The sequence below is a fragment of the Pezoporus occidentalis genome, unplaced genomic scaffold (genome assembly GCF_034315485.1).
Source record: "Pezoporus occidentalis ecotype Australia unplaced genomic scaffold, CSIRO_AGI_Poc_V1 ctg70, whole genome shotgun sequence".
Classification (NCBI taxonomy): domain Eukaryota; kingdom Metazoa; phylum Chordata; class Aves; order Psittaciformes; family Psittacidae; genus Pezoporus; species Pezoporus occidentalis.
Window position 1 is genome coordinate 2,525,220 of NW_026916053.1, and position 16,128 is coordinate 2,541,347.

At 57.8% G+C, this 16,128-nt stretch overlaps 1 protein-coding gene across 3 annotated transcripts; it reads right to left on the reverse strand.

The window, feature by feature from the left end:
* Positions 1-3,196: 3,196 nt before the first annotated feature.
* On the reverse strand, positions 3,197-15,856 carry TP53INP2 (tumor protein p53 inducible nuclear protein 2). Of its 3 annotated transcripts, none has more exons than XM_062642283.1 (4): positions 15,702-15,856; positions 9,028-9,366; positions 4,758-5,067; positions 3,197-3,880 (listed from the first exon to the last, which is right to left on the reverse strand). In XM_062642283.1, the coding sequence occupies exons 2-4, from the start codon at positions 9,149-9,151 to the stop codon at positions 3,628-3,630; spliced, it is 687 nt and encodes a 228-aa protein (XP_062498267.1). In that variant the 5' UTR covers positions 9,152-9,366; positions 15,702-15,856; the 3' UTR covers positions 3,197-3,627. The 3 variants fall into 3 exon arrangements, with proteins under 3 accessions (XP_062498267.1, XP_062498266.1, XP_062498268.1); XM_062642282.1 differs by lacking the exon at positions 15,702-15,856 and adding an exon at positions 13,459-13,980; XM_062642284.1 differs by lacking the exon at positions 15,702-15,856 and adding an exon at positions 13,459-13,978 and having other exon boundaries at positions 4,758-4,887.
* Positions 15,857-16,128: the final 272 nt, after the last annotated feature.

Consider the following 16,128-nt stretch of genomic DNA (forward strand, 5'->3'; position numbering starts at 1 on the left):
GTGACCTGCACCAGCATTCCCCCATGTGATGGCTCAGATGGTGCCCCACATCCCGGATCCCAGGGACACTGTGGAGCCAGACCAGCTGCAGCTGATGCAGAAAGCACGGCTTCGCTTCACTTCCCAAATCCTCAGGGCCTCACTGCTTAAAATCCATACGTGGCTGTCCACAAACGAGCCCAAGGAAGGACCAGGCGCATTCCAGCAGCTTTAAGGTGAATATCTGGGGCATGGGCTGCTCCTCGGGGATGGACACAAGGGGACACAGCTCCTTTTCCATGCAGACACTATGCCAGAGCATCAAACCCTGCGGCTCTCCCAGCACGCAGCAGCCCCTCACCAACAAGCGCTGCCAAAGCCTTCGGCTGCATCCCTGCAGCATCCTTCAGGACCACACAGCCAAAGGCCCCCCAGACAGAAACAAACCCACATCCAAACAGAGAAACCCATAAAGACCACATCATTATAGACCCCAGCACGTTTGTTTGCCCCTGAGTCCAGGCTGTAATTTCCCTCTCTGCAAGTCAAGAAGAGAAAGCAAGACTCATCCTAGCTGTTCAAGCAGGACACCAGCCCAAGGGCTTCCCTGCCAGCCAGCACCGTGTTTGCTTCGCCTTCCCATTGGGAGCATCACACAGCGAGTCACAAACTGAAAACACTGGGTGCAAAAAAACCCCAACAAACCCCCAAAACACCAAACCCCACACCCCAAAGCAGCCCTCTGAACACCCACACCGCGTCGTGAAGCATCCACACATGCACACGTGTGCACACACAGAAGTTCTCAGTTTTCAAGCACCTTTTGTTTGTTTTAAGATTTGAGGAAGCTCACAACCTCAGGGTAAAGGGGTTTTCTTGTCTGGTAACACTGAGCAGGAGATTTGGTATCAGGCCAGGTCTTGTGCTCACTGTTGGGCAGGAGAGGAGCATTGCAGGGCATCTGCAGAGTGCAGGATGAGCACACCTTTGCCACAGCACAGGAAGGGTTGGTCACTGGTGGGTCGACAGTCCCTTGGCATGGGGCTGATAGGTGATTACTGAATGTTAATACACAACCACGTGTGCCAACAACAGGGGGGGTCTCAGGAGCCAATCTATGCTGTGGTAATTGCACTCCATTGACCTCCAGGACTCTGGCTTAACCTCTTCATTAAAACGTTATTAATAATTTATTAATCCTTTATGAACATACTCTTGATATAAAGTGTGATCCTAGTTCTGCTGCATGTCCTGGGCTGGCTGGGCACAGCGTGATGGAAGATGTCTCAGGTTGGCATGGGAAGGAGAAAGGGGAAGAAACCAGTTTGCATTTGCTTCTGGAAACCAGGACGGAATAACAGCATCAGCCATTTGAAAGGGGTGCTGGGTGCTGGGGCCACGACAGCATTGAGCCCCTGGGAGCACAGCCAAGGGGCTCCGGCTCACAATGGATGAGCAGGATGCAGGAGAAGGTTTCCGTGAGGGGGTTCTTCTCTAGGGGTACCATTTGTGAGCAGACTGATGGGCATGGCAAGGCCTGGCAGGATGCAGCCTTGCTGCCCCCCAGCCCTGGAGCTGCAGAGGGGGTGACAGCACTCCAGAGGGACCGGTGGCACCTCGGATGCGATGGAGAGCGGGCTGGCAGGCAGGTCGTCGCTTGGCTCGTCCGCTCCCTGATGTACATTTGGGCTAAGGAAACCATGCTTCCTCTAACGCTGTTCCCCGATGGCCACAGAGCGTGTCACCAGTGATGCGGGAAGCAGCAGCAGGGAAGGCAGCGCCTCATCCTGAGAGCCTGGGCTCAGCCCCTGCTGGTCTTCACAAGCACCTGTGCCAGCATCCATGCTCCCACTTCATACCAGGCATCGATTCAAGGGCAGGGAAAGGCCTTTAAAGTGAAGCCCAGGAAGCCAAAGGGTGTAAACGTTCCCATTGAGTCAAGCAGTCATCAGTCGGATTGGAAGACACCGGAGACAGGGCGATCTCCAGCGTGGTCTTAGGCTCAACGGCGAGGGCCGGTGACTGTGGCCGCAGCCCAGGCTCCCAGGTAGAGAGCTGGGGCTGATGCTCCTGAAAGGGTTCATTTTAGTTTTAATCTCATTCAAAAATGAATAAATATCAGCTGTCTGAGGCTGGGCTCACCACGATCCCTTCAGCCTCGGTCCAAAGCTGATACTGAGGGCTATAACATGGTGAATGGCAGAAACTCGTGTGACATCAGCATTCTGGGGGCAGGGGAAAGGGGATGAGGGGTATTTCTTGTCTCAGAGGGTGGGAAGCCAGGCTGTGAGCTGGCTGTGAGCAGGACGGATGGCCAGAGCTTCCCCAGTGCATGGGTACAAACCAGTCCCTAAAGGGAAGGAGTTGGGGGGGAAACAACAAATTTCTGCTGGGTTTGGAGCCATCTCAGCTGGTGCTGGAGCCAGTGAAAAGTCTGGACCGTGTCATTTGAAGGGCAGAATGAATCCATCATGGGGAGGGGAGGGATTTCCATTATAAACCAGTGCTGCTCACAGTGGAATTTGTCCCTTCCCATGGGAAAGGATCCACTTTTTAGTCAGGAGGGAAGACGTTCTCATTGCAGCTCCACTGCAGCAATCCTCTCACCCGGCCCCACTGCCAGGGCCTGTCTCTTAGCAGCTGCTCCCAGGTCCACATTCACCCTTACTTCAGCCTCTTCCCTTGGGCCTCCTCTTCATCATCCCTTCACCACCAGCTTCGACGTGCTTTTGCCACCCTGGGGAAGCTGCGCAGGTCCCTGCCTTGATCCCCTCCCAGGGACTGAGCAGCCGATGCTCCTTGGCTTATTCCTCTTCCAAGGACAAAGGTACACAGGGAAACACATCCTTACCCTTGAATGTGTGTTTATAGCTGTGATTCGGGCAGATGAGCGGCTCCAGGAGGAGGGGGCTCGCCAGGACGAGGCACCCAGCAGCTCGGCAGGACCACCAGCCACGGTGATGCTACCACTGGCCCTGGGCTGGATGCCGGCCCCACAGCGCGGTGGCCGAGGGCTCCGGCGAGGCGCTGGGACGGTGCTTTGGTTCCTGAGATTGCTTTAAGGTTGTCTTTAAAAAACACCATGAGGCACCACGAGCTGCCCAATGACCCTGCCAAGGCTTCCACCAGCGCTTCCCCGTGGCAAGGGCCAGCAGTGGGGTTTTACCACTGTAAAAGCGTAGGTAAGAAACGGAGGAGGGAGGGGGGTACTTGCTGGTTTCAGGGGGCAGGAAGCATTATTTAGTGTCATGGGTGAGATTTTCCTAAAAAATCCCAAATCTTGTTGCTTCATTGCTCTTTTCACGGGGTCTCTGCTTGTGACATCCCAGTCTGGCTACACGTGGAGTCATGGCGTCCGGAAGAAAGGCACTGATGTCACAGGCTCATCAGGACAAACAGGCTTCGACGCGGGGGATCTCACCAGGAATACCCAATTCCCATGTAAAGGCTGGCACGGCTGCGAGGTGGAGCGGGCAACTCGGCCCTCCATGCTGGAGCTGCGGCGCTGTGGGTGAAGGGCGCGGGGATGAAGATGAGGAAGATGCTGAGTGGAGGCCCGGGTGTGCAGAGGGATGTGTGTGAGGAGGGCGTGGAGTGGAACCGCAGCCCGGCTGCACCACGGTGCCGGCGCCGGGCGTCCCGGCGAGGTCAGTAGTTGCAGTGGCGCTGGCAGGGCTGGTGGACGAAGGTGCCGATGTGCTGCTTGGCGCGGCGCAGCGGGCGCTGGCAGGCGCGGTTCTGCCGCTGCAGCGCCTTCTGGCTCAGCCGGTGCTTGTCGGCCAGCTGCTTGGCGCGCTGCACCCGCCGCGCCTGACCCACCTTCTCCAGGATGGCAGCTTTCACCGAGAGGGACCGGCTGTGGTGCGGAACGTGCCGCTCCAGCCGCGGCTCCGGCACCTCCCTGCGGGGAAAGGGGCGGTCAATGGAACCCCGGCAGTGATGCTCCAACCCTTTCCCCATCATCCCCCCAGGAAGGACCACACCACCTCCTGCCCCAGCCAGGATGGCCGGGATAAATCCAGACACCAGCAGGAATGGGGGCATCCATCCCCACTCTCCTCACACTGGCCAATTCCTCTAAGCCCAACAATTCCTAAGTGCCCGTTTCCATCCCGTTTGTAACCCCTTTGGGTCTCCCAGCCCTTTTCTACCCCCCTTTCTGCACCCTCCCTCATTGAGGTTACTCAGGAGCTCTTGGGATCAAGCTGTGGCCCTCAGGGAGACTGTGCAAAGAGAGAAGCTCTGGAGGAAAGGTGTCCCCAGGCCTGAGGGAGGTTCAGCCCGAATTATCCCTCCTCCTCTGCCCCAGTGAGGGGATTCTGGGGGAGATGCTGGAGGTCTGGGGGGCTGTGGGGACCCCACGGCACAGTGGGACCCCGCAACCACTGGCAGCAGCGTGGCCAAGGAAGCATCAGCACAGGCGGCCGTCCCAGGAGACCCTGCTTGGGGCAGTGGAGGGGAACGCAGCCCCTCTCCACTGCAGCACAGTGATGAGCTCATGGTCCAGCACCCACAGCCACCTCACCACGGCATTGAGACCCCCTTAGCTGGGTACTTCAGGACACAGGGGCTGCCATAGTTGCACAGAGGCACCCTGACAGGCATGGAGGGTGCTCCCTAAGGTGGGATGTGAGGACACTGAGGACCCCCACAGCCCCACTCCATCTGTGGCCAGAGCACCCCCGATCATACACAGCAATGTGGGATGCCAGGACGAACCGTCCACCCCGGTCCCTGGTGCCAGCATCCCCAGGTGAGCACCCTCAAGCTATACTCACTCAGCAGCATCATCCTCAGGGCCCTCCCCGTCCACCTCGAGGGTGCTGGTGACATAGACAGACATGCTGGGGTGCTCGATGAGCAGGTCCTCCATGGGGCTGCTCCCCACGCCGTCGGGGCCGGGCCCCTCTGCAGTAAAACAGGGGGGAGGGGTGACAAACCAACTCTCGTCCATCAAGCAGGGACCGGCTGGAGCCGGGGCAGCGGCCGGAGGTGGTGACGGAGCGGGGGGAGCCGGGCGGGACCGCGCCGAGCGCCCGGTGCCGCCAGCACCCACTCGCCGGGCTGCGGCGGGGCGGGCACGGCTGCCTGGGGGTGGCGGGGGTGCAGAGCCATGCGGGGCACAGCGGGGACACACACACATACCATGTACAGTGGGGAGGGAGGGGAGGGGGGAGAGAAAGGGGCATCGTTAGTGCAAGAGACACCGCACCGCCATCACCACCGCTACGGACCGGCTCGGTGTCAACGGGGCTTCATGGGGAGGGAGACACCAGCAGTGCCCCCAACTGCACCCCAGTCGGCACCCTCTGCACTGGGGCGGCTGCTGGTGCTGTGGGATGCGGCTTTGCTAAGAAATGGAAATCATTGAATCAGAGAAAATCAGACACAGCCTGGTTTGGGTTGGAAGGGACCTTAAAGCTCCTCCAGCTCCAACCCCTGCCACGGCCAGGGACCCCTTCCACTGGAGCAACTTGCTCCAAGCCCCTGTGTCCAACCTGGCCTTGAACACTGCCAGGGATGGGGCAGCCACAGCTTCTCTGGGCACCCTGTGCCACGGAAGAATTTCTTCCTAAAATCCAACCTAAACCTCCCCTCTTTCACCTTGAAGTCTTCATCCCTGGTCCTTGGGAAAAGTCCCCCTCCAGATTTCTTGGTGAAACGGTCCTGTTTAGGCAGTTTAACCAAAACCAGGGGGAAAGCAGCAGGGTTTCACTGCAGCGATTTCATTTTACCCCTTCTCAAAGTGAAGGAGAAATTCAGCCAGCAGAAACACTGCTTTAGCCCGTTCTTACGGCCCTGGGACCAGGCTGTGCCACCCAGGAGGAACGGCAGCCTGCCTGCACTCACAAACACCTCCCAGCACTTTGCAGACATGGAAACCAAGCACACACAGAGGAAAAAACAGCTCACAGCTTTTCTTCTGGAAGGAAACGGGAATACATTCTTCAGCAAAGGTTCCCACCACACCTTCAGCTTCAGTCCATTAGAGGCCAAAGTTGGAGTGGTTGATCCAAGAGCTGCCCCAGCTTCCCTTTACCTTCCCTTCCTCACCTCCGCCTGGCAAAGGCACTTGGGCTGGTGCCTTTCTGGGCTGCCTGTGCTTGGAGTCACTGGTTGGGGAGCCTGCACCTAACGTTGGGCTCATGAGGGTATCCAGAGCTGTTCCCAGCCTCAACAGGGGATGTCAAGGAACATGGTCTCAGGGAGCAGGGGGACACAGTGTAGCATATCTATGGACACATGACCCCGCAGTTAGGTGAGGGTGCAGGACATGGAACTGTTGGGACAAGTCCAGAGGAGGCCACGAGGATGATCAGGGACTGGAGCACCTCCCGTATGAAGACAGGCTGAGAAAGTTGGGGCTGTTCAGCCTGGAGAAGAGAAGCTGCGTGGAGACCTCAGAGCAGCCTTCCAGTATCTGAAGGGGGGCTATAGGGATGCTGGAGAGGGACTCTTCATTAGGGACTGTAGTGACAGGACAAGGGGTAACGGGTTCAAACTAAAACAGGGGAAGTTTAGATTGGATATAAGGAGGAAATTCTTTCCTGTGAGGGTGGTGAGGCACTGGAATGGGTTGCCCAGGGATGCTGTGAATGCTCCATCCCTGGGGGTGTTCAAGGCCAGGTTGGACAGAGCCTTGGTGGCAGGGTTTAGTGGGAGGTTTCCCTGCCCATGGCAGGGGGGTTGGAACTGGAGGATGGTAAGGTCCTTTCCAACCCGAACTATTCTAGGATTCTATGACAAATCAGAGGTCAATCACGGGATCACAGAATGGTTTGGTTTGGAAAGAACCTTAAAGCTCATCCAGTTCCAACCCCTGCCATGGGCATGGACACCTTCCACTAGAGCAGTTTGCTCCGAGCCCCGTCCAACCTGACAGGGATGGGGCAGCCACAGCTTCTCTGGGCAATGAATGTGTTCTTATGGTGGAGAAATAGAGTGCACGAAGCACGGGGCTGGCATTCCCCACCCACATGTCCCCGGCTCCTCCGGCAGACGATGCTCCAGCCCGGGGCTTAGGGCAGGCCACAATTAGCCTTGCGAACACGAGAGCATCTTTCCTCAGGTCAGTGGATATCAAGCTATTAATAGTTGTTGGCATGTCGGGCTGGAGATTATTTGTCAGCCTGGAGACAGCCACCGAGCCCAGCTGGAGCATTCCTGGTCCTGCAACAGAGGAGCGGGGAACCCAGCTCAGCTGAACCCTGCCCCACCATCCCTGGCAACCCATCCCCATCCTTTACCAAGGCAGGTTTCAATGTCACAAGGAATATTTTGGGATCCCAAAATCCCTGGGTTACTTGCAGCCTCACTTCTAAGCACCGGGCAATGGTCTTTGCTCTGTCCCTGGCTGCTGAGTAGAACCAGGCTGGGTGATGGGACAAGAGGAGCATCCAAAATACTCCTGGGATCTCTGGTTAATTCAGGTGCATTTTGCAACACACGGGTCAAAGACCTGGCTGAGTGGGAATGAGGTTGGAGGCCCATCAGGCTGGGAGAGAGCCAGACTGAGATGCTTGTCAGCTGCTGTGGCTCAAAGGTGAAGGATGGAGCCAGCGGGTTTGGTTTGTAAAGTGCTTTGCGTAACTCCAGCCTCAGAAACGGGGCTGAAATAAATCATTCCTTCACCAGCCAGGGAATGCTGAGGGGAAAAGGCAGCGGCAGGGCTGGTGGGGATTAGCAGTGGGGTGGCATGCCCCAGGCAGTCACACTGCTGCAAGGCAGCTCTGCACCGAGAGCGTGGCGGCTTGGGTGGGAAAGAAACGGGAGCCTTTTGTCCCAGAGCCATCCCTGTGTCCCTGCTGGGCTGGCTGCAGTCTGGGACCCAGGGGATCAGGGCACAGCCCCGCTTTCTCTGTCTGGGGAAACTCCTGGCTCCTTCTGGCGCGCTTTGGGCACGCTGCAGCCGTTGCCAGCTGGCCCAGGCAGGAGGCAGCTGCATGCGAGTGGTTCCAGGGACCTCCTTCCAACCCTCCTCCTCCTGTGTCACTGCTGTGACCCCCCCCAGGGCAGCCCAGAGGACAGGGAATCCTCGGTGGCTGCCTGTGCCCACACCACCCATCCACCTCCACCAGCCATCCACAGTGCTCCCAGCAGGCACGGGGCTGTCCCTGTCCCCCATCCCAAGCTTGCCCATGCTCCGGTCCCCTCTCCATCTCACTGCATGGGGAAAACCCTAACAAATGACTTGTATCATGAAAACCAGCTCTGCTCGGTGAACAGGGGACAGGAGCATCTGATGGGTGAACAAACGCCTGCAAGAGGGAGGACAAAACCCTTCTCCTAAACCTGCAGGATGCATTTGTGGTCCCCTTGGCTGGGGCACCACAACCAACCAGAGGCTGTAAAAGCATTGAGGATCTCCTGCACAGGCAGGCTTGTTTGTCTAAGTTTGCTGCTCGATTTGCAAGCAAAAGGTCATAAAATCATCACTGCACTCGGTTGAGTCATCAAGCCTACAATAGAAATGCCAAGGTCTTAATAGAGCTGGAGAAGCTCTGCACACAAGGAATTTGATCTGCTTGGTTGGTGTCAAAGGGGACTCAGGGTGGTTGCTGCCATCCCTGGGAACAGGGAGCCCCTGAGACTTTGTGCCAAACATCCCTTGTCTGAGTGCTGCCGGAATGGGCACTGGGAATGATTTGGGAAGATAAGCCCTCTGGAGCTGAGATTTGCTCCCCCAGTGCACTCAAATAACCCAAACGTGGCCAGATTGCTGCAGCACATCCCCAGCTGGAGCGCCATGGTCCCCACCAGCACCCCGGGACCAGGGTTTTCCTCTGGGAACAAGCTCCCAGTTTGGTTTTGACATGGGCGTTGCGAGGAGAGGCCAAGCCCAGCTCCTCATGGCAAAGTGCTGCCCACAGCAACAGGCCAGGAGCTGCTACAGCAACCACAGGGCTGGGTGACCACGGGAAGAGGGATGAACAGAGCCGAGCACACGTGGTGGAAGCTCCTCTGCTGTCATCTCCAGCTGCTTCCCAGCTCCAGAGAGCCACGGTGCAGCAGAGGCTGTGGGAAGTCAGTCCCCGCTGCTTTCCTCACCTGCAAGGTCAATTATGAGCCAGCCATCCTCCTCCTCCTCCTCCTCAACAAAGGGTTTGGGCTCCTCAAGGCCCTCCGGAGTGCTGCTGTCACTGAAGAAGAGGCTGGTGAGACGCTGAAACATGGTGGGGAGCGGTCCCGTAGGATGGATGGCGAGTTAGGGTCCTGCTGAGCACTGCCTTTCAGACGTGGAAATGGGAGCGGGGGGCAGCGAGGGGTAAAACCAGCACTCGAGGTCTCAGTGGTGATGGAGATACTCTGCTGCTAGGGAGCTCGGAGCTGAGTTAAATGGTGTGCAGTGCAGTTCTGAGGTTCTTCACTTGGCTTCAGTGCAAAGGCCTGTAAAAGGGAAAGGGAAAGGAATAATGCACGTGGAGCGGTTGGCAGCACGGCTGTCCTGCATCCCAGATGGGCTGCAGGGGATGGCTGAAGGGCTGGGTGCCTGCGCCCCACACTGAGCCCTGCATTCCATCCCCTTCCCCATGAGCAGTGTGTCCCAGGGGACCTGTCTGCTGGAGCTGGGCAGGGGCAGAGCCAAACACATCACTGTTTATCCCTGGGGAAACACATCCCTGCCCAGCTCAGGGGGAGGGTTGGAGTCACTGTAGGGCTCTCAGTGTGGCACAGGCAGGCAGCAGGCACACGGCGCAGCGCGTTATTTGTGCAGAGAAAATGCTTTTTGGTCCAGAGACATTAAAGGGCATTGAAATGCCATCAAGAGCCAGATGCAGGGGGAGGGCAGAGCTGTGTGCTGCCTTGCCTGGCACACTGCCTTGAGTGCATTCAGAGGGCAAAACCCCTGTCATAGCTCTGTCAACCAAGGTGATGTAGAGCCTGCAAGAGGCTCTGGACCCTGGTGAAGCTCCAGCTGCTCTTGGCAACACGGAATAGGAAGGGTTCAGGGAGGTGCAGGGCAGACAACATGGCTACAGCCATGGCTCCAGATCCCAGTGCTCAGTGATCCAGGGTCCCCACTCCCTGCAGGACAGCAGCCCCCCCACTGCCATGGTTCATCCTTCCACTCCTCACACCCTGCACCCAGATCCAAGCTGGGTCCTGCTGGGATGCTGCATTCAAAACAGACTTGGCTGAGACTCACAGAGCCCTCACCACAATGAGGGTTCCCTGCTCTGTGTCCTGTGAAGGTTCCTGGCTTCCCCTGGAAGCACCAAGCAGAGGGTTCTGGGGCACTGAGATGTGACAGAGTCATTTCCTCTGCCTGCAACGAGAGCAGCAGGCTCAGCTAAGGCAGCTCTCACCTCCCGGTCCCCATCACCACCACGTCTGTAGCAAAGCCATGGCCATTCTGTTATCCTCCAGCACACCCGAGGATTAAACTATCCAGACCTCCCCTTTCCTGGAGCATTAAAGCACACTAATACAAGACAGGGAAACAACATGAAGAGGGGCTGACATCCAGCTGGGCAACAAACGAAAACTGGCCCATTGGGCTCTCTGGTGTACTCTGTGCTGAGCACAGCAGGGATTTCCCTCCCATGGGATCCATGCGTGCATCCATCCTCCCCAGGGCCAGGCTGGCAAAGCGCACCCAGGGCAGCCCTGAAGGCTGCATTACACCCCAGTTCTCTCTGCCTGCAGCAGTTGCCTATTAAGTAGCTGTCTTGTAATATTATATTAATGCATTTATTAAGTATCTAATTGTGGCAGAAACCCCATTGCTCCAGGTACCTGCTGGTGGTGTCCCCGGGCAGGAAGCACCCAGCAGCCCATAGCAGGCACAGGGGAGCTCCCGTCCCCCAGGGCCACCGTGGTCCTGCCCCAGTGCAAAGCCAGGAGCAGGTTCGTGTGTTTTCCAAGCCGGAGCAGCTCTGCCTGCAGCATTCCAAGGCTCAGTGTCACCGTGCAGCTCCGCAGGGTGACACACCAGGGTGAAGAGGGCTGGGGACAGCACGGCATCATCAGGGGACAGCTGGCACACAGGGGACAGAGGGAGGCTGTGGCTCCAGCCTGGCTGCCAGGGGAGGGTCACCCAGGGGAGCACCCAAGCAGCCACCCCAGGCTGAGGTCTGAACTAGATTGGGTTTTTCCCCCTGGACGAGCTCGCTGCCGTTCTGCTGGCTCAGCCCTGCTGAAGCGCCCTGCCCGGATGGTACCCGAGCGCTCCCCTCCGCTCCGCTTGGCCAGCCCCCAGCAAGGAGCTCATCCTCGAGCGAGTTCAAAGCCAGGAGAGAGATCACACAGAATGGAGAGCACAAACCCTCTCGTCTTTACTTCGTTAAAACGTGACAAAGGCTTTCAGTGCACAGGAGCAAAGCTGGTATCTGTCCTCCCCTTCTGCTCCCCTCAGGCTCAGCACCAATTCCCCCAGGACCTATCTACTTAGAGACTTAGTGTCCCCCCCAGCAATCACAGGGTGCAGCAATAGGAATGTCTGGAGCTGAAGTGTCTGGGCCCCACAGGTGCCCACCCTAACCTGCAGACAGCTTTCCTGAAGACACACGACACAGCAGATGCTGTTAGCTTCAATTGTCCCATCTCCCATATTTAACTTCATTCTCCTTATTTCTGTAATTAAAAGGTCTAGGATAACCACACTCCCCTCACAGTAATGGGCTGTCAGGGGCCATCCTGCTGCAGAGCAAACCCACAGCATGCCAGGAGGTGAAGGGAAGGGGGCTCCCAGGAAGTTGTCATCGCTCCAGGGACAGCAGGAATGAGCTTAAAGCTCCCCCAGGAGCCAAGGTTGAGATGGATCCTTTTAAAGGATCATTCCCCAAAGAGTTTAAATAAGCCACCAGCGATTCCCCTCTCCGTGCCAGGGAATGTGGGCACTGGGGTCCATGCTCCACCAGGCTAGGTGGACAGGGCAGATCTTGCAGGATCATCCCCTTGGATGAAGCAAGCCTGCCTCACCCCATAAGCTCCCACTGCCTAATGGACACTGTGATCCTACACAGGACCTTGGGGGGGCCAGTTTGCTGTGAGAGCAACCATGGCTTGGTGGCAGCGTGGCCAGGGCTGGCAAACCCAGGGTGCTTGAACCCTGATCCTCATGGAATAGCTGCCAGGGCTGCTTGGCCACACTGTGCCTTGCTTGGCTCTGTCCTGGGCAGAGCAGGAGCCAGGCAGAGGGACAGCCAGCGCCAGCAGACAGCCTTGTGGGGAGAGCAAAGGATTCCCAGGAGCTGGAGCAGCTCTGCCAGGGCTGGCTCCGGCAGAGCTTGGGCAAAGCCTTCAGGATCAAACCTGCAGGTGGAGGCAGGAGCCTGGTCCTGGCAAGCAAGGACCAAAATGAGCTTTAGTCCTCACCTTTATCCTGTCTGCTCTGGAATCCTCGGCAGCGCTGGGTTAAAGGGGCAGGATCAGGCTCTTTATTGCCAAGGTGCACCCTCAGCAAGCTTGTGAAGGACACCAAGAGGAGGGGTGCAGCAGGCAGGTGCCAACCGGAGGGACCTTGTTAAGCTGGAGAAGTGGCCCCCTCTCAGGCTACTGCCAGCACAAGGGGACACCCCAAGAGGTAACACTTGCCTTGAGGACAGAGCAGTTTCTTACTTAAGTTTCTCGGGATCCCTCCAGAAAGCCCAACAGCCTTTTAAATGCAGCTCCAGGGTATTAAATATTAGGAGTAAGGAGACCAGAATGCATCGAGTTATTTTCTCCCCCCTTCAGAAACCTTGACACAATAATTAGTTTTCTGAGTCACCATCACTACAAATAACCCCAGGAGCTAAGAATAGGTGAAAGGCTGGGCAGGATGTGCCAGGAGCTTGCCGGGGCAGGAGCCACAGCCTTGCAGGACTGGCAGCTCCCAAAAGTCACCGGCTGCAAGGACAACAGCAGCTCCGCTTGGAAATGGCAACAGGCTCCCTGAAACTTTCCATAAATACGTGGTGGCAGGAGGGATGCTGCTGACAAGTGGCAGGAGCGGGTCCTTCCTCGGCAGGGCTAAGAATACCGCAACACAGTCATCCCGGTAGGCGTTGGAGGTAGAAATCAGGTGCCTTCCTCCAGCCCACTTGGGAAATGTCATTTTCAACTCATTTTACCTAAATTAGACAAATGTTTCACAGGCTGCTCTCACGGAATCCTAAACCTGGCACAGAGCAAAGGAACAGGGGGTCTGGCAGCTCCACAGCCTGCTCATCACCCAGACACAACCAGTGGAGCATCCCTGTGCTGTCCTCTGTCCATCTCCATCAAGGAGGGGACCAGAAGTGGCAGAGACCTGCCCAGGACAGTTCAGCGAGGCTGGATTAATGCATCTGGTTACTCAACAACTGCACTATAGCTCCTGCTGATCCCATTGCTTCACCTCATTCACAGGGCTCCCTGGGGAAGCTGCTGCTGGCATGAACAGACTGAGTCCAGCAAATCAGAGGTTGATCCACAGCCAGAGCCCCTTGCACCACAGAGCAGGGAAGTGGAGGGGGGAGAAGGCAGAGAGTGGTTAGAACCCCCTCCAAAAAACACATCTTTATCACGAGGCTCTTCTCATCAATAGCAGATAAAGCCAGCACCTGAAGCGCTTACCTTGGCTGAGTCCAGCAGCTCAGTGTGGACTGGAGTCCCCATGTGCTCCCACCTTAAGGAGGAGGACATAGGGGGTCTTTTCCTGGTGCTGCTGTCCCCACATGCACCAGCTCCCCTGTGTAACCACTGCAGGAAGGTCCTTGCCCCAAGGACAAACCCAACCTCCTGCTACTTGACGTCGTCACACAGAACCCTGGAAAATCCGGCAGTGGCTGCAGGATCTGAGCAACCAGGACATTTTTATGAGCTGCCCTATGAGATTTTAGGAGTCTCCTCTCTGGGATGCTGCAGGTGAAACATCCCTAGGGCCATGTGCATCGAGAGGGGAGCAGCCCCAACATCACACCCTCCATAGGTCACAGAAGGCTGAATGCCAACTGCCAAGTTGGACTTTGATCCTGCAGGAACCCCGAGCTCCTCACCAGTTCCTCCTGAGCCTGCCCAGGGCCACGTGTACACTGGGGTGAGACTTGCCTGTGCAGGGCTCATGGCGCAGCTCATGCTAAAAAGCTCTTGGATAAGAATTCACATCTCAGGTTTTTCCAGTCCTGCTACGAGCAGGTGTTATCAGTTTGTCCTCATATATTCCATTATGTTTTCCCTTTTGTGTTCAGCCAGATAAGCACGGATTTGATACAACGGGTTCCTAATGGTGACAGCGAGCTACAGAACAAAGCCTTTGTCTTTTGGTTTGGATATTTTCTTTGGAGAAGGGAGTGGGAATATAAAAGGAAAGATTTATTTTAGAGCAAGAGGAATTGTCCTTGGCACTTTGCAGACTGAGCCCGGTGGGAAAGAAGGTACAGCATGGTCCTGTACTGGGGCCCAGCACCTGTTTGTGGGATGGTTTTCTATCCCAGCAAAGCCTTGGCCAAATCAGTAACAGCCCCTTGGCACCCAGCCCTCATGGGTGCCACTGTCAGCATTGCTGGTCCCAAGACTGGGAATTTAAGCCAGGATTTTGGGTGCCAGCACCTTTGCTCAGGCTCTCTGGGCAGGGCTGTAGCTCCCCTGAACACTCATGACATAAAGATAAAGGTATAAAAACATTACAAAACCAATAGTGCCCTTTTTAGCCTGTTTCTCCAGTTACACTCCACAGATCCCAAGTTTCTGAGCTGACCAGCCCAGAGCAGGTTTAGCGCCCAGGGCCCTTGAGGCTCAGCCAAGCCACTGAGTTCCTAAGGCGAGAGGCACGAAATCCAGCAGGAAGTTGAGCTTTTAGGATTCCCAGAGTTTTTGAGCTGTCCCAAAGCAGGTGCACTTAGAATAGGAGCAACAGCAGCTGCTCCGGGTGGGACCTGATGTACTCGGCACCCCAGGGCACAGTGCCGCACCAGCACGTGTGGCATGGGATTCACAGGGGGAATTGGGATGGGAAGATGGAGGTAAATGGACGACACAACTGCAGGGATTCCTACATTCGGTATCACACATTCCCTGTTCCAGAAGCCCCGTTTTTTGCCGGAACAGCCCCGAATAGGCACGGGGAGAGTGCACACATTCGCAGCTCCCCGGGGAAAGCTCCAGCCGAGACTCACGGGGCGATACCGGCCGAGCAGCTGCGGGACACGGCGCGGGGACGTGACACAGGGATGGGAGGGGGTAGAACGGACACCGGGAGGGGAGGCGGTAGAACGGACACCGGGATGGGAGGGGGTAGAACGGACACCGGGATGGGAGGGGGTAGAACGGACACCGGGAGGGGAGGCGGTAGAACGGACACCGGGAGGGGAGGCGGTAGAACGGACACCGGCAGGGGGTAGAACGGACACCGGCAGGGGAAGGGACACAAACCCCGAGGAAGGTGGTGGGGAAAAGCCACGTCGCCGCTAACCCCCACGCCCGTCCCAAACCGGGGTCACGGCGGGACAAGAGCGCCCGGAAAGCGGGGGAGAGGCGGGGGGGGGCAGCCTTATGACGTCTCAATGTCATATGCAAATGAGGCATACGTCACCCTAGCGGAGCCAATGGGAGCGGAGCCCAACCTCGAATCTTAATCCGGTGATGAAGAAACAAACAACGGGCGCGGGGGGGGGGGGGGGGATGCGGGGGAGAACGGGACAACGACCCCGATGCCTTTCTCCCCCCGCGGGACGCGCCGTGTCGGAGCGGTCCCGTTCAGCCCGAGCCCCGCCCGCCGCCGCTCCCCCCCCCCCGAGCCTCGGTCGCTGCGGACTCACCGTGGCCGTGGCGGCACCGCGGCGGGGAGGGGAGGGGAGCGGCGGGAGGCGCGGAGCTGGTGCCGGTGCCGGTGCCGATGGCGCGGTTCTGCCGAGCGCCCGCCGCTCCCCCGCACAAATCGGGACCTTCCGACAGCTGATCGTGACGTCACAAAGCGGCCCGCCCGCCGCCGGCCACGGGGCCAATGGGAGGCGGCGACGGGAGGGCGGGGTCGGCGGGGAAGGAGGGCACCGCCTACCGGAGCGCGGGGTCCCGTGGAGGGGCTGGAGGGGGGGTGAGGACCGGAGCGGGTCCCGGGGGAAGGGCAGGGAGCGGATTCACCGCGGGGCCGCATCGGGACAAGGGCGCCCCCGGATGAACCCCGCGGGAAGGGCCGGGCCGCAGCCGGGGAGCCCTGGGGGCAGCCGGGCTCCGGAGCCGGGAGCG

Excerpts from the sequence above, each read along its gene's own strand:
- TP53INP2 (XM_062642283.1), bottom strand. The coding sequence starts at position 9,151 with ATGTTTCAGCGTCTCACCAGCCTCTTCTTCAGTGACAGCAGCACTCCG. Across the intron at positions 5,068-9,027 it reads GCTCATAATTGACCTTGCAG|GCAGCCGTGCCCGCCCCGCC; the intron begins GTGAGGAAAGCA and ends CGCCACCCCCAG. Across the intron at positions 3,881-4,757 it reads CCTGAGGATGATGCTGCTGA|GGAGGTGCCGGAGCCGCGGC; the intron begins GTGAGTATAGCT and ends CTTTCCCCGCAG.